General features: G+C 39.4%; 1 protein-coding gene across 2 annotated transcripts in view; it reads left to right on the forward strand.

Annotated features, from left to right (window-relative positions):
* The window catches only part of LOC124116155, a 77,859-nt gene that overhangs the window by 29,436 nt on the left and 23,369 nt on the right, over nucleotides 1-25,054 (forward strand). For both annotated transcript variants that reach the window (XM_046477387.2, XM_046477388.2), the window contains exon 2: nucleotides 11,785-11,922. In XM_046477387.2, the coding sequence (XP_046333343.2) occupies nucleotides 11,785-11,922 (138 nt within the window). The remainder of the gene's footprint in view (nucleotides 1-11,784; nucleotides 11,923-25,054) is intronic.

Consider the following 25,054-nt stretch of genomic DNA (forward strand, 5'->3'; position numbering starts at 1 on the left):
CCAATGTCATCAAGTCACACTCCATGTTGGTAGATGACACATACACGCCACAGAAGTAAACCGGTCCCAGGCATTCCTGATGAACCTACTTTATGTCACATGTTTATGGGGCTGGGTGCCATTGCACAAAACAACCTTAGCACTATGACTGTCATAAATCTATGTTAAGGTATGGGAATTACCATCACCTTCGCGCTAAGATCGCTTTGTACAACGGCACCCTGATCATTTGATATACTTGGGCTTGGGTGGCTGGGAGTGTGTGAAAACCCAAACCCTCCCAAAGGGAACCAAAAGCATAATTCGTTTTATGAGAGAAAAATTGTTTCCTCAACATGTTGGAGATTCTGAAAAATATTAGGTTCACCAAATAAGTATGTCGTATATGTCTTAAAGTGCTGAGTGAAAAAAGATTCCTTCTCAAACAAAAAAACAATGCCTCCCCACAGTGTTTTGTTTGTTTGTTGTTTAAGACCACACTCAGCAATATTCCAGCTATATGACAGCGGTCTGTAAACAACTGAGTCTGGACCAGACAATTTAGTGATTGACATCATGAGCATCGCTACCCAATCCCATAAGTCTGTCTTCAATAAGCATATATAGTATTATGATCCATGGTTGGTCAGAGCCAAGGTCATGGGTTTTAGGAATAGAGTAACTTTCTTGTTACCTTTGCTTGTTGTATGAGTTCTCTACATGTTGTCATAGTTACAGGGGGCATGGGTGGCCCAGTCATCTAAGGCGCCTTGGGCACACCAGAAACCTATGATTGTGGGTTCGAATCCCGGTTTGCCCCGATTATGTTTCAAGGTTTGTCAGCACCATACCCGTGCTCGTGGGTTTCACCGAAAGGCATCACTTCGGCTTTTCCTCCCACATTAAGCTGTCACGCCGTGATATAAGTGTAATACTATTAAAAGTGGTGTTAAACCCAACTCACTCACTCACTCTTCCGTGTCTAAAATATTTGTTTTAGTGTGAGGATGTTAACTCACTCACTTACTCACTCATTCACCCACCAACCCACCCACCCACCCACCCACCCACTCACTCACTCACCCACTCACTCACTCACTCACTCACTCACTCACTCACTCACTCACTCACTCACTCACTCACTCACTCACCCACTCACCCACTGAAAACACAACGCTGACAATGGGACGGTTGAGTTGAACAGAGTGGGCCTGGTGTTTAGGGTATTTGGTTCACCTGTGGAACTGAAGTGGTGATCCATTCATTTGCCTTATCACCCTGCAAGAGGCTTTGTGACAGGCAGTAAGCATGCTTGAGGTGGTGAACTCCAATGTAGGTAGATATGTAGGACAAACAGGAATGCTGGTGATCTAGATAGCAGTGGTAACTGTATGCCCTCAAATTGTTGGTAAACGTGTCACTGACAGTTAATACAATATCAACTGCTGATGGGTAAATATGGTACCAACTAGTGATCTATGGAGGTACAAATGAGGGTAAATATGGTACCAGCTAGTGATCTATGGAGGTACAAATGAGGGTAAATATGGTACTAGCTAGTGATCTATGGAGGGTACAAATGAGGGTAAATATGGTACCAGCTAGTGATCTATGGAGGTACAATGAGGGTAAATATGGTATCAGCTAGTGATCTATGGAGGGTACAAATGAGGGTAAATATGGTATCAGCTAGTGATCTATGGAGGTACAATGAGGGTAAATATGGTACCAGCTAGTGATCTATGGAGGTACAATGAGGGTAAATATGGTACAAGCTAGTGATCTATGGAGGTACAATGAGGGTAAATATGGTACTAGCTAGTGATCTATGGAGGTACAATGAGGGTAAATATGGTACTAGCTAGTGATCTATGGAGGGTACAAATGAGGGTAAATATGGTACTAGCTAGTGATCTATGGAGGTACAATGAGGGTAAATATGGTACCAGCTAGTGATCTATGGAGGTACAATGAGGGTAAATATGGTACCAGCTAGTGATCTATGGAGGGTACAAATGAGGGTAAATATGGTACCAGCTAGTGATCTATGGAGGTACAATGAGGGTAAATATGGTACTAGCTAGTGATCTATGGAGGTACATATGAGGGTTTAATATGGTACTAGCTAGTGATCTATGGAGGTACAATGAGGGTTTAATATGGTACTAGCTAGTGATCTATGGAGGTACATATGAGGGTTTAATATGGTACTAGCTAGTGATCTATGGAGGTACAAATAAGGGTAAATATGGTAATATGGGGGAGGGAGGGGTGTTTCAGTCTTTTCAGTTCAATGTATGATAGAGAGACAGACTATTTATTGTTGCGGAATGTAGAGTCCTGCCATTCATATACCAAGTAAACATGGAATCTCCTTCACAGAGCAAATCCAGCTTGACAAGTTTAAGGGTTGAACTTTTCAAATGTGTGTGGTTTGATATGTTCGCACATGCAGTTGGATTGTGATATCAATTTGCTTAAAGATAACATCGTATTTGTTCACCATCTGAGGTAGACATGTCATTGTTGGTTAAGTATTTACAATTTGTGATTAAATATTTGGTTTTGAAGATGATTAAGTTTCTTACCATGTTTTTCATGAATGTGTGAAGATCATTCTACACCTGGCTATTTTTATACCCCCGACCCATAGTTATACCAAGGTTCCGTCCGTTTGTCCGTCCGTCCGTCCATCTGTCTGTCCGTCCGAAAACTTTGTCCCCGCGATTTCTCTTAAACTATTCAGTGGATTCATCTCAAACTTAGTACATATGATCTGTGTCATATGGAGGGGTTCAGTCAAAAGAAAGAAAATGTTTTTATTAATTTTCCATTTTGTTATGAATTTTTCAAACCCTAACCCTATCCTAGCTATTTAATTTGAAACTACTGACAAACTAGGAGGGTCTGGGGTATTAGTGAGCCACGCTCACTTTTTCCCTTGTTTTATTACATTTCTTGTTTAATGACCCTATGCTAATATTGCCAGTAGAACAATGCTGATTTTCTTATTTCAAACTTTTTATATGTTTTTTAGCAAAGGACATGAAATACAAGGCAAAACCAAGGCAAATACTTTTTCACAGATCCACCTGTCTCTGTTTGGCCACTCCTCTAGGACAACCAGAGTTTATGTCCAAACGGACGACAAGTACAATATGTTACTTTTAATCATCCATCTGTGTTAAATTTCCTTAAACTTAAAGGTAGACAAGGGGGCACGGGTGGCCCAGTCATCTAAGGCTCCGCGATTCGCTGTGCAGAGTTGCTTCCCTTGGGCACGCCAGAAACCTATGATTGTGGGTTCGAATCCCGGTTTGTCCCGATTATGTTTCTAGGTTTGTCAGCACCATACCCGTGCTCGTGGGTTTCACTGAAGTGGTAAACGTCTGAGACCTGCATCACTTCAGGCTTTCCTCCCACATTAAGCTGACACGTCGTGATATAACTGGAATACTGTTAAAAGAGGCGTTAAAACCCAACTCACTCACTCACTAAAGGTAGACAACACGACATATGTCAGTTCTTTACCTCCTCCATAATAAACATCACGTACAAATATTACCTGATATTATCTTCAAGAAGTCTGTTAGAAGTGCAAAAACACTCATTTTACTTATCCTTTTCATAGTTAATATTCCTAAATATTATGTGAAACAATATTCGAGTACAAAAAACATGTATGAGTTTATGTTATAGCCAAATCATAAATGTTAAACATTTAACAAGCATTTTTATGAAATTATATATTTTTTTATTTTTTGATAACACATAACTTCATCCCATCTTCCATATAAAAACATCAAGGCTACAAAAACACCTCTTTGAGATTATGCTATGGAAATCTGTTGTATTATTTTTTTCATTTTTGCAAAGTTCATATTAGATGAGACAACATATTCACTGTTTATTTCCCTAAAATTAAACATCAAGAATCAAATATCTGCATGTGGTCATGCCATAAAAGTCTATTAGTGGCTAAACACTCATTTCAATCACCCTTAAGTTGAAATTTTTTTTTAAATAGATGGAATTCAACATATTAATAATTTTTGTCCCCATATTTAGCATCTTGGCTAAAAGTTTCTGTATCAGGATGTGCTACTGTTGTGCTTATAAAAATAATATATGTTTCACATATAAGTAGTTAACATTTGGTTTAAAACACTTTGCACTTTTAACACAGAGCCCAAACTCCAATTACAGTATGCAGCATGTCTTAGGCATGAGGGTGGCCGTGATACCAATCTGTGCCTCTATGAACGGTGTGAGGCTGTATGTCTTTTGTGGCTTACAGACTGTGATCAGGGAATCTTGTTCGCTTTATGCTCGTTTCGTCAGGGATTATATATGCATTCCACGTACTTGTTGAAGCCTAGCAAGTCCACACAGAGCAAGCATTCAACGTAACGTCGTCGCTTGCCGCACAGTACAAACCAACAGATCGGCTGTAGATGTACAAAAGCGTACAACAAGAGAGGAACTGTTACTTGCGTTGAGAGGAGATTAAATAGGCATGCTTGTTTATTTGGAGAATGTTTACAGTTATCTTTTCAAAGATTGTGTTTTGTATCTGATTTTAAGAAGAATTATTTGAATATATTACATGACATTCGGGTAAGCCTTTGTACAGATGATCAATTGGTTTCAGTTTCTGACCAAGAAAAAAACTGCAAAATCAATGATAGATTATTTCCCAATATATTTGTCCCTTCTTAAACTGAATTTGGGGGATATTGAATTTGTGTGACATGAATACAAGCCCAAATACATGATAACAGACATGGATTTACATTATGATGTTGTTGCAATGCTTCCAAGTGACATTGATGTTGCAATGTTTGCAAGTGACGTTGTTGCAATGTTTCTAAGTGACATTGTTGTTGCAATGTTTGCAAGTGACATTGATGTTGCAATGTTTGCAAGTGATGTTGTTGCAATGTTTACAAGTGATGTTCTTGTTGCAATGTTTCCAAGTGACATTGTTGTTGCAATTTTTCCAAGTGACATTGATGTTGCAATGTTTGCAAGTGATGTTTTTGTTGCAATGTTTCCAAGTGACATTGTTGTTGCAATGTTTCAAGGGACATTGTTGCAATGTTTGCAAGTGATGTTCTTGTTGCAATGTTTCAAGTGATGTTGTTGCAATGTTTTCAAGTGAAGTTGTTGCAATGTTTCAAGTGACATTGTTGTTGCAATGTTTCGAAGTGACGTTGTTATTGCAATGTTTCTTTGTGTGGCAGAGTATGGTGAAATATCATCTTAGTATGTTTGCGATTTATTATCAATAACATGCAGGATACCAAGAAAGATTGCGCTGAATTAACAAATTTGCTATTCTCATTCATGATTGATCATATATTGATTGATTGCTTCTTAAATGGTGATAATTTTTTTAAACAACAATCAAACTGAAGTGAATTTACCAGTTCCGGCCAAATGTTTTTTTACCTTCAGAAAAGAATCTGACTAAACACAGGTAATAAATAATCTAGTGCACAATAGAGAGATGACAATCTATGAACAGATTAAATACATGAAATATGTCCTTGCTTGTGATACTCAGAGACACGCAGACCTCTGTATCACGGTATGCCACATGGCATCGCCACGCAATGTATTTCCTTCTCAATTGACATGAAATGTAGGTTAGTTGCGCTGTTATGTCATGCGATGGATGTCATGTCAGTTGTGCGCATTGTGCTTTAGCTGTTATGTCATGGTGTGTAATATACAGTTTATCCCATGTGGTTATTGACTGTTGTGCCTAATTGATGGTGTAACAGACATGAAGTAGACGTCATATTGAGTAATGGTGCAAACATCCGACACATTGTGAATGTTGCTGGTGTAAATTGACAATGGTAGAAAGTGATTGACTGACAACTGGATAGTCAACTCAGTGTGGTTGGATAGGAATTAATTGATCCTGCAAGGGTCTGATACAGAGTGATGACTTAACAGACAGACAATCAACCGATTGAATGGCCATGTCGTCTATTTCAGAGGTTGTAAATTATGTAACAGATTGCAGTGATGAAGATGCATGCTTTAAGTTAAAGATGGGGACAGGATTGGTTGGTTGGTTGGTTGGTTTGTTGTTTTACACCGCACTCAGCAATATTCCAGCTATATGAAGGCGGTCTGTAAATAATCGAGTCTGGATCAGACAATCCAGTGATTGACATTATGAGCCTCGATCCACGCAATTGGGATACGATGACATGCTTCAACCAAGTCAGCCAGCCTGCCAAGGTTCTACATGTATTGAATAGAAAACTAAAATACTTTATCAAAGCTGTCACTTTCAAAACATTCATGTCAGACTTACACACTTCAGACTACAGATAGACTTTACTCCATCGTGGGGGCACATTTTAAGCCTTAGTTTCGACGTAATTATGATTTGTGTGAAACTCACATGTTATCACACAAATGAGTTTCTGATTAAAACCAAGGAATGTGTCCCTATTTGACTATCAAACCTACCTCACCATATACACCACAAATGCAAATCTCTCAAAATCTTGTATTGTGACACTCCTTAACTTAAAGATACTCAATTACCCCGAAACCAATGATGATCAGTTACCTATATATGGAAGATAATCAGTTACTCCTATATTGATTTTTATCAATTATCCCTAGACTGATAGTAATCAATTATCCCTGGACTGATAGTAATCAATTATCCCTACACTGATAGTAATCAATTACCCCTATACTGATTGTAATCAATTATCCCTATATTGATAAAAATTGATTATCTCTATATTGATGATAATCAGTTACCCCTATACTGATAGTAATCAATTATCCCTATACTGATAGTAATCAGTAGCCCCTATTCTGATAGTAATCAGTAGCCCCTATACTGATAGTAATCAGTAGCCCCTATACTGATAGTAATCAGTAGCCCCTATACTGATAGTAATCAGTAGCCCCTATTCTGATACTAATCAGTAGCCCCTATACTGATAGTAATCAGTAGCCCCTATACTGATAGTAATCAGTAGCCCCTATACTGATAGTAATCAGTAGCCCCTATACCTGATACCTGATAATCAGGCACTTCTCTCTCAGACATTGTCCAAAACATCAGTATATGCACTGAGCATTAATTATGTCCGTGACAGATCTGATCATATCAAGTCTCAAAACAGAAGCCTTTCGAAGAAGATTTCAGGACATTTTGCTGTAAAACACAAGATTACCTTACATGAAAACACAAAACTTGTGATGAAAGTGAAAGATCGATAAGAAAGTATAACTTGCGTACCACCCAAGATGGGCAGCTAGCAGGTATGACTGTGTGCATCCTCTAGTTGATTACACTTGCAGGCAGAATGTATAATTGATGGAGAGGGATGTGAATCGTTGCATGCATGGTTCAAAGTCTCTCAAGGCTAGCAAGATTTTGTCAATAATTGATATAAGCCGTCCTTGAATTTTCATATGAAACTAATTAATTGCTGTTCCATAACATTTGGTGTGATGAATAAGGCACAGGTAGACAGGTTTTATAGGATAATGTAGCAACTATATGAAAATAGAACTATAAGAACAGCAGTTTTCTTCCCCAAGCTGCATCCATCACACTATTTGTTCACCGAGCACCATCAAACAAACTATTCATTTTCACTATTAACACACAAAAATTGATGTTTCAAACTATTCATTTTTTTCACCACTGCCAACAAACTATTCATTCTGGGCATATTTCTGAACAAACTATTCATTCTGGGCATATTTCTGAACAAACTATTCATTCTGGGCATATTTCTGAACAAACTATTCATTTAAAATTCTATTATATTACTTTATGTATTTCTTATCTCCATGCTCATCCAGAGCAGTCTGTCAGAACAAAATAATTAATTGAATTATAATAAATCCAGATTCACTCCAATAATGATCCTGTTTTTTCAGCACTTTAACCACACTTTCCCCACATTGGTAGCCCTGTAAGACCAGCCTCAAGCTTTCCTCCTATACTTAACTGACATGCCGTAAAATAACTGAAATAATATCATTTACTTTATATTTGGTATATAATTGTAGGTCTACATGTCTATATATGAACCATCTCATGATTTGTGTCATGATATTTATGTCAGAATTTTTGTCCCCTTCTGTGATACCGGTACTAGCACAAATTGTTTGATAGGCATTACTTACAAGTTGACGGATGACAAAGTAGACACAATTTATGGATAACAACTTCTTTAATACTGTAAAGGCGACGTTTCAGCATAGATCCTTATACCGTTGTCAAGCAGGACTGTACTAGCACCCTAACACCATTCCGCCACTTTTAGAACATTTAACATTATTCCCCATCTCATCTTACATTCTGTCCACAAGTCTTGTACCTAAGCTAACCTTTAAGGTCATAATTTAGTTTTATAAGGCTATATATCACTGTTAATCTGTTGTCAGGAGACGAGCATGTGGCCTGAAGATACTATTCCACCTACAACATATTATACTAGGTGCCATGTTATAAATCAAGCAAATAGTAATCCCTTCTGCCCGAAGGGATGATCTAGTATGTACTGACATGGAATTGTAAAACAGGCTGTCCAGGTATTTATAAAAGATACAGATGAGGATGTCAGAATGTGAATCCAACGTATGACAGTCTATCTATTAGTAGGCAATTCTAATTCTGTTTTACTTATGTATTGTATAATATTACTTACACCAGATATCTGCCTATATGATGACCCTAAGTGTAAGTATAACTTTTTGGTCAGTTTAGATAAATGTTTTGAAAGAAACAATTACCTATTTCTATTTTGAGTTTTGCGCTTTGAAAGAGATATTTTAAATGAGTAGTTTGTTCAGAAATATGCCCAGAATGAAAAGTTTGTTGGCAGTGGTGAAAAAATTGAATAGTTTGAAACATCAATTTTTGTGTGTTAATAGTGAAAATGAATAATTTGTTTGATGGTGCTCGGTGAATAAATAGCATGATGGATGCAGCTTGGGGAAGAATATTGTTCTCTTGCTATCATCAGCAACAGGCAGTTGGGAGAAAATAGTTACTAATCCGTTTAATATTGTTTAAAAAAAGAAATGTCTGTGTCATATTTAAACTATTTTCCTAATGACATTTTACACCCAGTAGGAAATACCACAAGCTTACATGAGCTACAAGACTAATTTGGAATTTTGAAGTAAAGATCCTATATTAAAAAAGAATAGTGATTGAATTTTTTCTTTCAGTAATCGCCACCAGGAATTAAATATCTGTGGCAACATCATGTTATCCCCGACAACTACATCACATCACATACCTCTGTTGATCTCATCGTCCACCATCTTGCTTTAAAGACATCACTGCCCCAGGTCACTGGTACATAACTGACCCCAACTTCAATGCAGAGGTCATGTGAGGTCATGGGGATTCTGTGTATTTACAAAGGGGATAATCTCCCCCTGCATGCATCTAGTCATCCGCCTGGTGTCAGACACTCATGTCGCCGTGGTAACATGCCTGCAGTGATTTCGTCTAAAATGTGGGAATCACCACGAAGCATGACGTAACACCTTGTTGGTTCATCCTTGACTGTTTTTGTCTTTTAAGGAAAGTTTCAAGGTCAAGTAAGAGTGCCATGATTGTATGTTTGGATTGTCGATGTTAAACCTAACCCCAAAAATGTCTTGACAAAAATGTACTTTGTTAAGCCTCCATCAGACAGTCAGGTCTGTTTCTGAGAAGACTGAATGGACGAAAAGATAAACATTTTAAGTTAAAATTGTGTATTGTCCATGACTTTGTGCCGTATATAGCATTTAAGGATGGTCACTACATGGCCAGAGCAATTTGATCTGTTCGGCACTTTTATGCCAGTTTGAAAAACAAAACTCTGTAATGGGAATAGTCATGTTCAGTAACCCTTAAAATTGACATTCAGACAATGTTTTCTCTACGGCTTGCAAGCGATTACATTTTACCCCTAAAAAATGAAACCCGAAGAGGTTGGTATTTTTTCATACACCAGAAAGTTTGGTAATGGGGACAATTGTAAAAGTGCATATAGTCCTTAAAAAACTCATCCCTCCTTCAGGTATTTGGGGGATGAGTATCTGTAAAAACAGTAACGAACTGGTTTGGCCTTAGTACATTATTTCCATACCAGATACAGAGACAAAGAACTTGTGTAGTGTCTTTAAAGCAGCTGGCTTTTGTCCATTAGCTCCATCACATGGGGATGTTAAGATCTTACTTTCATCACTTTGAGTGACCCAATCTGCATGTTATGTAAGATATATCCATGATTGGCAAGACCACTCAACGTTGCTAAATAAAAGTGTCAAAAGCGTTTTTACGATCAGAAAAAAAATTGGATAAAAAAGGTCCATTGTACGATTCCAGCTTATTGTCATAGACATGTGTTTATGAATCACTATCAATTTGTGATGATACCAGATGTTCGTGAAAAGGTGATCGTATCCTGCCCCATCTGCGAGCCAACAACAGTAAAACTACAGAGGCAGTTGCTGAAACACAGATGCATATATGAACACATTTGTGATATATGAAACCAACATTGTTTATCTTAAAACTGAGAATGAAAGTATTTGTATTCAGACAGGTTAATAACCCCAGATTCATTTCTGTTTCATTCCAAATACTGGTGCTGAAAGATATAAATTACATACAATCTTTCAACCAGTGATGCATTCAATGTATTCAAATACTCTGACAGAAATGTCCTAACCGATAAAGCTATAGCAGTAACAGTGTACAGTACTGTTATATTGAATATTTATCATGCGACACATGTACTGATGATAATAGAATTTATTTTAACGTTTTTATGTGCTAAGTACTCTACATTTATTTGACATAGTGCAATATAATTTAATACTATTGAAAGTTGAGTTCCACCCTATGCTCTCTCAATAGACAAACATATATTCTAAATAATATTTTATCTTATGCGATGTACGGATCAGTGTCTTGTTTCGCTGAAAGGGTTGTATGTTATGAAGAAACAAACATTTTTGGAAACATGATGTTTAAATCTTTATGGGTTATATGATGTTGACACTGGTCTCGGACCGTCATAATGAAGGCATGTTGCAATACCGTATTCGATGTAATAAGCGCCCTGCTCTAATAAGCGCCCACGGTGATATTTGCTAATATATTGGCAAGTGAACAATCCCAATTAGCACCCCTTCCGATTGATCATTGTGCACAAGACTTATTTATTCGTGTATTATACACACTCGTGTGTTACATGTACCCTTAATTATGGGCAATTAAATTCTGGAAAAATATATCTATCGTATATAAACAGTTCAGGCCATCAGCATAAACCACAAAATTTATCTTTCAATCTTTTTTCCACCAAAATAATATTCTAATAAGAGCCCCCTATTTCTAATTTATTTTGAGGGCGCCCTGGGTGCTTATTACGTCGAATACGGTAAACATTGTGTTACACTTTTATGCAAGTATTGAATGGTTTATGGGATATTATGATACCATCAAGGATTGAACTACATGTATGTATACTGTTGTCCTTTGTTACTTGATCCAACCTAGGTCTGGGTGGGATGAGAATGTGTGCCAAGGAGACCTCACTGATAGAGTACAATGTATACATTAATAAATGACACACACCACCCCAAATCCCACCCTCCCCAATTGCGATATCAAGTTGTTTGTTCTTGAATGAATAAAGAGCCTTGTGTAACTGTCTGCTGTATTCATATTCTGAATCAAAGTGCAAAAAGGGTATTTTTTTAAAGAAAAAAACACAAATATTTATGTTTTCCTTTCTCTTCCAGTTTTTAAATCCGGACCAAAGAAAACGCGGAAAGTAAATTCTAGTGGATTATCAGAGGATCGAACTTCCCCCGAGCATGACGGTCACGTTAACCCAGCGTTCAACGACAACCAAGCCGATATATCAGCTGCTGAGGCGGGTAAGTAATCGATGAAATGTATGTAAACAATAATCAATTCCTTGTGTCATTGTGCTCGCAAGCTGTAACCATGGGAAGCAATTAGTGGTATTTGTTTGTTCAAACTCAGCAAAAAGCATTTTGCTTAAAAAAATGATGTTACATTTATGAAACTTAATATGTATTTTTACTGTTTTTACTGTGTTTTTAATACATTTCTGTTTATATATACAGTTAGTATTTTTCACTTAAAATAAATTTCAGTCAATTTGTTTTGAATGGATAACCTCTGATATTATATGTATAGTCAACATTAAGTGATAAGTTAATGAGACATAAAACTAAAATATTTATACTGCAAGTTGAATTCAAGGTATGACAAAATGTGGCATCTAAAAGCGAAATCTCTTCCTCCGAAATAAGAATAAGAAAAATATTCAGTTATTTAGATGATCAGCATTTTAAGAAGTATTTCAGCGACATGTATGCAAAGCAGCTCAGCTTCATTGAGCTACTGATGAGTTGATTTACTGGGTCTAAGGCGTCTAAGACTAAAATAGTGAAATATCATTATTCAAATCCTTTAGTTTAAATTTCTACCTCTGACAAACTTCCCATGTCAAAATGAATAAATAAATAAATAAAAGTACACAAACACAGTGTAACTGTAAAATTTATACAAAAGGTTACTGGACACAATATGCAAGTCAACATTTGATAAGGGTATTCTGACTGTGCAGTTGGGGAATAAATGTGACTGGATATTTGGAGATGTTGTCATACAAATAGCATCAGATTTGGGCATGGAACTGACTCATGTTAAACTTAATTTCATTATAACAAGAGTAAACATTATATTCTGTTGTCTCCGACTTTCTTAAGAGTGTGAGTTAGCACAGCATCCCTATCAGGACTTGACTAGTCCTGTTTAGACTCGTGGATTTAAGTGATATTAGGACTCATTTTGTTGTCGTTTTGGGAGAGATGTGAGGCCTGTGTGCAACAAAGATTAACTTCTTCCCATTCAGTGTCTCAACACAAACACTCGCTGTTTAAACTATGCAACACCTTTTGTGATATCTGGGAAATCTTCCAACACTTTGCATGCTCACATACTCCAATGTTTACTTTTGTTTATTATTACTTGAAATGAAGCTTAACATGTGTCAAGTCCATGCCTAAATCGTATCCTACTCATGTGGAATATCTCCAAACAAAGTCAGAAGTATCCCCAATCAGTAATACACGGAGAATATCCCTATCAAATGTCTGGTAGTATACAGTAAACTACGGTTATAATGAACTCAAGGGGACCACTTATTTTAGTTCGTTATAACCGTAGTTCGTTATAAGCATATATACAGCATAATACAGCAGATAGTCAGGACAAAAAAGTAAATTTGTTATATCCGTCAGTCAGTTATAAACGTATTTTACTTTATATCCATCACAAATTGTGAGCTCTTATGAGAGAAAGTGACTAAAAACTCCCAGACGGATCTGTAGAACATCCTTATGAGAGAAAGAGACTAAAAACTCCCAGACGGATCTGTAGAACATCCTTATGAGAGAAAGTGACTAAAAACTCCCAGACGGATCTGTAGAACATCCTTATGAGAGAAAGAGACTAAAAACTCCTAGACGGATCTGTAGAACACCCTTATGAGAGAAAGAGACTAAAAACTCCCAGACGGATCTGTAGAACACCCTTATGAGAGAAAGAGACTAAAAACTCCCAGACGGATCTGTAGAACAAGTGGTCTTTCCAAGAAGAAAAGAAATGTCTGTTTTTCCATATAACAGATGACCGCCTCGGTGGTCTAGTGGTAGAGCACGTGCCCAGAGAGTGGAAAGTTTGGGTTCGATCTTTGGTCGCGTCATACCAACGTTAAGAGATGGTACTTGTCTGGCGCTCGGGTTTAAGGGTTAAAACAAGGACTGCTCGGCTCGGAGTCAGTATACTGTGTCTGAGTGGGGTATTCATGTTTAACTGCAGCATGGTATCTCAGTGGGCTAGAACTAAAAGATCGCCATCAGTCCGGACTAGTACAAGCAGCCACACACACAAACACGTACATGCACGTCACTACATAAGTGCAGTAATCTTGGACGCAAGGTTAAACCCCATTTCACCTCACCATATAACAGAACATAAAGTTTGAATTAGTCCCTGGTATAAATATTTAGACACCCTTCGTTTCCTTGAGTCCAATCCACTGTATGTATACATGATGTAAGCTGGCCAAGCACCTACGTCTTTGGAGGGAAAATATTATACAGGTTATAACACGTTTTATTGATCACCCATAGTCATTCTTAAAATCAATGACATTTTTTATCAAGAATTGATTCTTAGAACAAGCTGAATGTTAAAGAAACAGTACGCACCCTTTTAGTAATGCATGAATGTGACTATTGATTGGTATTATCTTGAAACTTTGAGAAGTAAATAGTTTTCTTGTCTACCTTCAGTGTATCAGTCTCAGCAACAAGGTTGAAATATCATCTTTTATGTTCATTTGGTGCTGCAGTCTTTAGGCCAATGACTTCTACATGGTATTCCCTTTGGTTGTAGACGCAATGGTGCTCAGAAATAACAGGGTGTATAAAATATCCACAATGATATGATCACACACTTTATTATTTGCATTTGGAACTGGTCATTTCAGTTCAATTTTCAAAAGACAGAAATCTGATATCCTGGTCTGAATTCTTTGCTTTGATGCTGAGAAAATAGCCTTGTCATTGATTGGTTAATTAAAAACTTCACTGGACTTCAGTGTGACCTCCTCAAGAGGGGTTGTCAGATTTTCGTGCAGGTTGTCAGATGTTCGCGCAGACACAAGCTCCTCCAACATCATGTTGACATGGAGTGAGTGCTATAACTGAAATACTGTTTGAACCAAATTCACTACACTTTGAAATCACCCATTCTCCATCTTTGTCTACACTTACAAGGAGCAGGGATACTGGGGACCTATTTTAGGGAGCATATTGCTATAATCAAAAACGTATACCAGGGTACGTCTTTGCTAGAATACACTGAACAATGTTCTGTTAAACATCATCTGCTAATGAGAACAAAATACAGTGTACATCCTTGTATTATTATATCTCTGAAATATATCTTATATCCTCATTAACAAGTAGGGGGCACGGGTGGCCCTGTCGTCTAGGCGCTGCGATTTGCGATGCAGAGTTGCATCCCTTGGGCACGCCAGAAACCTATGATTGTGGGTTCGAACCCCGATTCGCCCTGATTATGTTTCTAGGTTTGTCAGCACCATACCCGTGCTCGTGGGTTTCATAGAAGTGGTAAACGTCTGAGACCTGCATCACTTCAGGCTTTCCTCCAAAATTAAGCTGACACGCCGCGATATGACTGGAATAATGTTAAAAGGGGCATTACACCCAACTCACTCACTCATTAACAAGTAATGGAAGCGAGGTCATGCTTGTTCTTGCTTTGTAGATTACTAACACTAATGTTTATTAAAACCAAACAAAATACAAAATACTTCATTTGGATTAGCTTTTATTCTTTTCAGTAAGACTTAAATTTACCAGATAATTTGAAAATATCATCCTGTCATGAAATCAACCATTACGTGTATTTTTTAATCTCATCTTCATGGCACTGCGGCCATGAAATTGAAATTCTTAAAACCTGAACAACAAAATCAATGACCCGATTCGACCTCCGATATTAATAATGTGACAACGGCATACAAGTGCAACAGTGTGGATTCGATCCCTTCCACAGTGTCACAGTGTAAATCTATACATTCCATCACAAGAACCAACCTACGGACACAGACACGACCTGACCCATATTCCAGTATATTATGGACTCGCTGGTCCATTTAGGTGAAGCTGGAACAGCAAATGTTACAGAGATGGGCTGGGGCAGTGTGTCGGTGCTTGCACTTGTGCCTGATGCCTGATGTATGGCGGAGAACCAGCCATCGATAAATTATTGGAATACAGCCCTTAAGGTTACTGACTTATCTGGGAAACACAATCGCTGTTTAATAGACTGTGAACAGACATGATCAAGTGTGGTGAAGCATTTGAGAAGACTCTTGGTTGTCATGCATGACTTGTCTTAATTTTATGCTACTCTTGGTTGTCAGAATTGTTTAGCATAAATGATGTGTGTGTTGAAATTCGAGGTGAACCTTGGTTGGTGCATAGTCTAAGCATGATACATATCCCTCCGCACTGCAATCCCACACCAAAACAGTTCTACTGTACCCTGATCAATTCCTGTCCCCCTGCTACCCCCTTGTGTCAAAGCCCTCCCCTGCACACCATCTCCCCCTAATCCCCCGCCCCTCCCAAAACCCATCTCACGCCCTATCAACTACTGCGGCTTTGACTACAACGCCCCCTACTCCTACTCTACTACAAACATCATCTACCCTCAACTTTCACTGCTGCATACTCACACTCACATACCCGTTATACACCATGCCACCCTCCAACCTCTCTAATACACACATCTACCCCAAACTGCCCACACTCACACGCACACACATACAACACGCACACACAAACATAGACGCACACATACAACACACACATACAACACACACACCGTACCACTCTCTCTGCTACACACACTACCCTATACTTCTACTATGTATCAACATCTCTCTCCCGCACCATCCCTGCCAAACTCATCCTTTCTAATGTCTAATGCCTTAATTGAGTGTCCCTTGATCTGTCAACTGAACATTTTAGTTCCCAAACTCAGTCTTCATGCAGTAACACTTATACAAAAACAATTTATTTGTTCTTCTCTTTGCATTAAGATATTCTTAAAAGGATATACCAACATGTGAGCTGAAAGATTTCCAAGCAGACAATATAAAATGATTTATAGTACTTAAACACAACCATATCCTGAACATAAATAGAGCAAGCGAGATGGCATTATTGTTCGGCCACATTCTTCACATATGAGTAATAGAATGTAAAGACATTGTTGTCTGTTTTAAACAAGGAATGTATTTAATAAAACAAGCACAGAACTGCATGATGGATGCTTTGTTCAACCAAAACACCAAAGGGATTAGCTCCCAAATGCAGCTGTAGACAAACCAGGTCTTAAATGCTCTCAAATGCTCTTATTGTTGTTTTCCATATCTCATTTTCTTTTCTTACTTTTCACTGTCGCCACACCATGACGAGAACCTGTGTATTGACCTTGATTAGATATCGTCATAGTGATTCATGTGTTAAGACTTGCCGAATTTCAACACGCTGTTTGTCAAGTAAGGTCTGACCTTATCAGAATCAGTGGTGTGGACAGTAGGGATGGCGGCCATGTTTGATTGTAAATGACAATGTCATCATTATAGTCACTCATGTTTGGACAATGAACCCAGACTCGTTGTGCAAGGATTATGTGGTATATACTGGTATATACTGGTATATACTGGCAAAGTATGCATGGTTTTATACATAAGCTATATTGATTTATCAATATGAATTAATAATTTCACGAACGCTATCTGATTTTCTCAATCATCAGATTTGCTTGTTATTGGAAAATGTAATATTCATAACATACCTATCATGCAAAATATCTCTTTCTGATCTTTTCATTTCATAATGAAAGTTAAGAATTGATATGTTTGTCTAAACAGACGTAGCAGTGTTTCAAAGGTATAAACACAAGTCATATTAACTTGGAATTAATCTGAACCGCAATTAGTGGACAATTAGTTGGTCATTTATCTCAATTTATTTAATGTGTATACTCACTATCCTGAGACTTCACAGAGGGATTTTGGAACCATGTTCGTTTCCACGTTTTATCTTTCTATAGATTTAGAATAACTTTAGCACTTGGTAAATGTGACCTTGGCACTTGGTGGATGGGACCTTGGTACTTACTCCCATCATCCCGGCTGACATGTTCCGCTACACGGGTAAGGGAGGGAACTACCACCGGAATGTGAAGGAAATGATTATTTATAGCCTGTGACTGATTCTTGCCAGTCAGTTATTACTGTAATTATCACAATCATGGGGTCATCATCTCCCGACAATGAAGATGTGAAGTATTTGTCCAGTCTGTGTGTTCCTTGGTTGCCTAGAGACAGTGGTTGCCTACAGACAGTGGTTGCCTACAGACAGTGGTTGCCTACTGAGTGTGGTTGCCTACTGAGTGTGGTTGCCTAGAGACAGTGGTTGCCTACTGAGTGTGGTTGCCTAGAGACAGTGGTTGCCTACTGAGTGCGGTTGCCTACAGAATGTGGTTGACTACAGATAATGGTAGCCTACAGAGTATGGTTGCCTAGAGACAGTGGTTGCCTACAGAGTGTAGTTGCCTACAGAAAGTGGTTGCCTACTGAGTGTGGTTGCCTACAGAATGTGGTTGACTACAGATAATAGTAGCCTACAGAGTATGGTTGCCTACAGACAGTGGTTGCCTACTGAGTGTGGTTGCCTACATATAATGGTAGCCTAAAGAGTGTGGTTGGCTACAGAAAGTGGTTGACTACAGATAATGGTAGCCTACAGAGTATGGTTGCCTACAAACAGTGTTTGCCTACTGAGAGTGGATGCCTACATATAATGGTAGACTACAGAGTGTGGTTGCCTACTGAGTGTGGTTGCCTACATATAATGGTAGCCTACAGAGTGTGGTTGGCTACATAAAGTGGTTGACTACAGATAATGGTAGCCTACAGAGTATGGTTGCCTACAGACAGTGGTTGCCTACTGAGTGTGGATGCCTACAGATAATGGTAGCCTACTGAGTATGGTTGCCAACAGATAGTGGTAGCCTACATAGTGTGGTTGCCTAAAGAGTATTGTAGCCTACAGACAGTGGTTACCTACAAATAGTGGTAGCCTGCAGATTATGGTAGCCTACAGGCAGGGGTTGCCTACAGATAGCGGTTGCCTCCTGACAGCTGTTGGGTACAAATGATGACACATTCCTATCAACATCATCTGGACATGTTATATTCCTAATCTTACAAATGGCCAACTCTATCCAAGATGGCTACTTAATCACATCCTTTGCAAGGGAGTCATGATATTTATCAAGAGTGTAACATGGTTGTATTGATTATTAATCACAAACGCTAATTAAATTAATCACTGATCAATTGTTAATGGGTAAGTGTGATAAGTTTCATCTGGGGCATGATGGGGGTTCCGTCAATCAGATGCATCGGACATCACGACTTGAAGAGTTCTGTTTCGCAAAACAATCTTAGGACGGACATTTTGTATTTTTGGTTTACAATCATTTTTGTGAAAATTTCAGTTTAAAATTTGTGAGTCAAATATGCAGAATTACACGTCATATACAACCCTGGGCCACGTTTCACAAAGCAGATGTAGCACTAAGATGATTGTAACTGCCATACTTTAACATAGGTTTATAATAGTTGTAGCACTAAGATGATCGTAACTTACATACTTTACCATAGGTTTATAATAGTTGTAGCACTAAGATGATCGTAACTTCCATACTTTAACATAGGTTTGTATAGTTGTAGCACTAAGATGATCGTAACTTCCATACTTTAACATAGGTTTATAATAGTTGTAGCACTGAGATAGTTTTGTGGTGAACATGTAATTTTGTTTTAGTCGAATATATAAATTGATAACTTATTGTCAGGTTTTATTCCCACTTCTCATTTACGAGATATGCAGAATCTGTAGATCAGTTTGACAAACAGACTTGCTACAGTGCCACAATTGTCTAAATAAACAGGAGTTATGACAAATGTGCTGCTACGTTTGTGATAATCATCCCTTAGTCCGCTAGATGTGACTTTAAATCCCAGATCAGCCCAGATTAGGGTCACTGGCCCCTCAATACCATGCATACCAGTGGTCGTTGGTTTCACAAAACTTTCAAACATTCAGGTATGACCTGCTGAACCCCCACATTTAGCTGACACTCTGTGATATAACAGGAATGCTGTTCAAAATGGTAACACACACATGCTGACCGTTATGTTGTTGGTGGAATCATTATGATATTTTGCCAATTCCACCAATACAAGTCATACATGTAATTTTGGTCAAACATTACAAACATTGCAAGTAATACTGGTTACCATGGTTACTGAGGTAACATCAGTTTTGTGTGCTGTAGTCACTGCCTGAAGCGGGGGCACAGGTGGCCCAGTCGTCTAAGGCGCCGCGATTCGCTGTGCAGAGTTGCGTCCCTTGGGCACGCCAGAAACCTATGATTGTGGGTTCGAATCCCGGTTCGCCCCGATTATGTTTCTAGGTTTGTCAGCAACATACCCGTGCTCGTGGGTTTCACCGAAGTGGTAAACGTCTGAGACCTGCATCACTTCGGGCTTTCCTCCCACATTAAGCTGACACGCCGCGATATAACTGGAATATTGTTAAAAGCGGCGTAAAACCCAACTCACTCACTCACTCACTCACTGCCTGAAGCTCTTTGCATCAAACTCTTGCCTCCACCAACTTACCCACCGCTTCCGTGGTCTACCGTCCACCCAGAGAGCAGAAGGTTCGATCCCCGGCCGCGTCATACCAAAAGACGTTAAAAGATGGTACTTGTTGTTACCCTGTCTGGCGCTAGGCATTAAGGGGCTAAAACAAGGACTGGTCGGCTTGGAGTCAGTATACTGAGTGATGTTTTCATGTTAAACTATGGCATGGTATCTCAGTGTGCTGGCACAATAAATCGGCATCTGTTCGGACTAGTACAAGCAGCCACACACACACACGTCTATCGAATATCTTTTAAGAATTAACTGCACTGTTTTAGACCTAAATTATCCCAAATATTCCTAACTGCCTCAATTTCAGATTGGCATCTCTGCTATGAAACAGCTTTTAATTGGGTCATGGAATCCTGGAAGAGCCATGGAATTTTAGTTTGAGTGTCCCAGGCCTGGAGCAGTTTTGAAGAAAAAAAAAGGGAAAAAATTTTGTTTTGCAAGTAACACATGTAAATTTGTTCAGGGTAATAGTGTATGAGCCCTGATAAAACTCTTTCACTGGTATCTCATGGCTACTTGGTCATTGACTAACCGTTCCTGTACTGTTGGATAACAGTTTATACCACATGAGCTGAAGTGAGTGCTTAAGTAACCAATATAATCATGACCGATCAAGGTAAACAATATTCTTTCTGAACGTAAACCCTGCCTCAAGCCGTAGCTTAGGATAAGGTCTTACCTAAGCTTGTCTCGTGCACTTTACATTCAAGATCAGGAGTGGTGGACAAGTACAACTGACTTTTTGATCACACAAATTTATGTTCATGTTTTTCAAAGTTTTTTGGGGAACTAAGAGGTAGGAGATGAAAGAAAAAATATAAATATGTTTAATTATATTTATTTTACAAAATAATAGTTGGCTAAAAACAGTACCGTATTTGACCGTAGATAAGCCGAGTTTTGAGGACTGGAAAAAAGATTCTGCAGAAAGGGGTTGGCTTATGTATGGGTTACACTTTCATCAAACTCTTTTTCTGGTTAAAAAAAGTACGGTGAATGAACAACGCTATAACAAACTTTGTCAATGAAATTCTTTGCAATTAAACACCACTGATGATGATTTATTATTTCAATTGTATTTCTAGTTATGCTAGGCTTTGTTTTTGGTTTTTCTTATTTATTACCGATGGTGTAACAACAGGATTAACTTGCATAATTCAATATGGATTTGTTGATATTTTTATTTCCCATGACAGATCATGATGAGACATAGTTTTAGGTTGGGGGTCCGGCTTATCTACCGCACATAACATTTTGATATAGATTTCAAGGACCAAGTTAATACCATATACGGTATGTTTTATGAGAGACATTTTGCAGTTAAATGCAGCATTTAATTATTTATTTAATTTTATGTTTATTTTGTTTTGCAAAATTAGAGTAGGCTAAAACAGTATGTTGTACAAGAGACATATTTCTGCTATATGCAGCATTTAACTATGTCATGTATATCTTTTATTTATTTTATTTTCAAAATTAGGCATGTAAAAGCAAGAACACTAACTAATCTAGCCTTGGTTTTGAAATCATTGGTTATAAAGTGAATGAATATAGGAAAGACACAAACGGCCGGTTAGGTGAGAAAAACATGACAAAAGCCTTTTGATTATTGGAATGTTAGTGTATGAGATCTGTTCATCACACAGAGGTCTCCATTCTTGCTGTCAGTGAAGGAACCTATGTTCCATGCTCCAGTTGTCGGCGGGTATGTCAGGAATCCACTTAACATGCTGGCCATTTTGGCAAAATTACAAGACACCTGGCATGCAACAGTTGTCCTTGCTTTCAGAAAATATGAATGTGTTACTTCAGTGAACGTCTGTTAATTGAATCTAATGGAGTATGTGAGGCGTCAGAACCTGCCTGGGGGGAAACTAGACCTCCTTTGACATTTTTGCACATACATTAAACAACAGATAACCCAACCCCATACCCTAACTCTAACCCACACCCACACCCACACCCACACCCACACCCACACCCTAACCCTAACCCTAACCCTAACCCATACTCTAACCCACACCCACACCAACACCTTAACCCACACCCTAACCCACACCCACACCCACATCAACACTTTAACCCACACCCTAACACACACCCTAACCCACACCCACACCCTAAACCACACCCACAGCAACACCCTAACCCACACCTACACCAACACCCAAACCCTACCCTACACACAATACCAACACAAGGGTCCCATCCTGCTCCTGTACTAAGTCACTTGACACTACCAACACAAGGGTCCCATCCTGCTCCTGTACTAAGTCACTTGACACTACCAACACAAGGGTCCCATCCTGCTCCTGTACTAAGTCACTTGACACTACCAACACAAGGGTCCCATCCTGCTCCTGAACTAAGTCACTTGACACTACCAACACAAGGGTCCCATCCTGCTCCTGTACTAAGTCACTTGACAATACCAACACAAGGGTCCCATCCTGCTCCTGTACTAAGTCACTTGACACTACCAACACAAGGGTCCCATCCTGCTCCTGTACTAAGTCACTTGACACTACCAACACAAGGGTCCCATCCTGCTCCTGTACTAAGTCACTTGACAATACCAACACAAGGGTCCCATCCTGCTCCTGTACTAAGTCACTTGACAATACCAACACAAGGGTCCCATCCTGCTCCTGAACTAAGTCACTTGACAATACCAACACAAGGGTCCCATCCTGCTCCTGTACTAAGTCACTTGACAATACCAACACAAGGGTCCCATCCTGCTCCTGTACTAAGTCACTTGATACTACCAACACAAGGGTCTCATCCTGCTCCTGTACTAAGTCACTTGACACTACCAACACAAGGGTCCCATCCTGCTCCTGTACTAAATCACTTGACACTACCAACACAAGGCTCCCATCCTGCTCCTGTACTAAGTCATTAGACAATACCAACACAAGGGTCCCATCCTGCTCCTGTACTAAGTCACTTGACACTACCAACACAAGGGTCCCATCCTGCTCCTGTACTAAGTCACTTGACACTACCAACACAAGGGTCCCATCCTGCTCCTGTACTAAGTCACTTGACACAACCAACACAAGGGTCCCATCCTGCTCCTGAACTAAGTCACTTGACAATACCAACACAAGGGTTCCATCCTGCTCCTGAACTAAGTCACTTGACACTACCAACACAAGGGTTCCATCCTGCTCCTGTACTAAGTCACTTGACACTACCAACACAAGGGTCCCATCCTGCTCCTGAATTAAGTCACTTGACACTACCAACACAAGGGTCCCATCCTGCTCCTGAACTAAGTCACTTGACACTACCAACACAAGGGTTCCATCCTGCTCCTGTACTAAGTCACTTGACACTACCAACACAAGGGTCCCATCCTGCTCCTGAACTAAGTCACTTGACAATACCAACACAAGGGTCCCATCCTGCTCCTGTACTAAGTCACTTGACACTACCAACACAAGGGTCCCATCCTGCTCCTGTACTAAGTCACTTGACACTACCAACACAAGGGTCCCATCCTGCTCCTGTACTAAGTCACTTGACACAACCAACACAAGGGTCCCATCCTGCTCCTGTACTAAGTCACTTGACACAACCAACACAAGGGTCCCATCCTGCTCCTGTACTAAGTCACTTGACACTACCAACACAAGGGTCCCATCCTGCTCCTGAACTAAGTCACTTGACAATACCAACACAAGGGTCCCATCCTGCTCCTGTACTAAGTCACTTGACACTACCAACACAAGGGTCCCATCCTGCTCCTGTACTAAGTCACTTGACACTACCAACACAAGGGTCCCATCCTGCTCCTGAACTAAGTCACTTGACAATACCAACACAAGGGTCCCATCCTGCTCCTGTACTAAGTCACTTGACACTACCAACACAAGGGTCCCATCCTGCTCCTGAACTAAGTCACTTGACACTACCAACACAAGGGTCCCATCCTGCTCCTGTACTAAGTCACTTGACACTACCAACACAAGGGTCCCATCCTGCTCCTGTACTAAGTAACTTGACAATACCAACACAAGGGTCCCATCCTGCTCCTGAACTAAGTCACTTGACACTACCAACACAAGGGTCCCATCCTGCTCCTAAACTAAGTCACTTGACACTACCAACACAAGGGTCCCATCCTGCTCCTGAACTAAGTCACTTGACACTACCAACACAAGGGTCCCATCCTGCTCCTGAACTAAGTCACTTGACACTACCAACACAAGGGTCCCATCCTGCCCCTTAACTAAATCACTTGACAATACCAACACAAGGGTCCCATCCTGCTCGTGAATTAAGTCACTTGACAATACCAACACAAGGGTCCCATCCTGCTCCTGAACTAAGTCACTTGACACTACCAACACAAGGGTCCCATCCTGCTCCTGTACTAAGTCACTTGACACTACCAACACAAGGGTCCCATCCTGCTCCTGAACTAAGTCACTTGACAATACCAACACAAGGGTCCCATCCTGCTCCTGAACTAAGTCACTTGACACTACCAACACAAGGGTCCAATCCTGCTCCTGTACTAAGTCACTTGACAATACCAACACAAGGGTCCCATCCTGCTCCTGAACTAAGTCACTTGACAATACCAACACAAGGGTCCCATCCTGCTCCTGTACTAAGTCACTTGACAATACCAA

This window comes from Haliotis rufescens, unplaced genomic scaffold, assembly GCF_023055435.1.
Source record: "Haliotis rufescens isolate VD_foot unplaced genomic scaffold, xgHalRufe1.0.p SCAF_3, whole genome shotgun sequence".
Classification (NCBI taxonomy): Eukaryota; Metazoa; Mollusca; class Gastropoda; order Lepetellida; family Haliotidae; genus Haliotis; species Haliotis rufescens.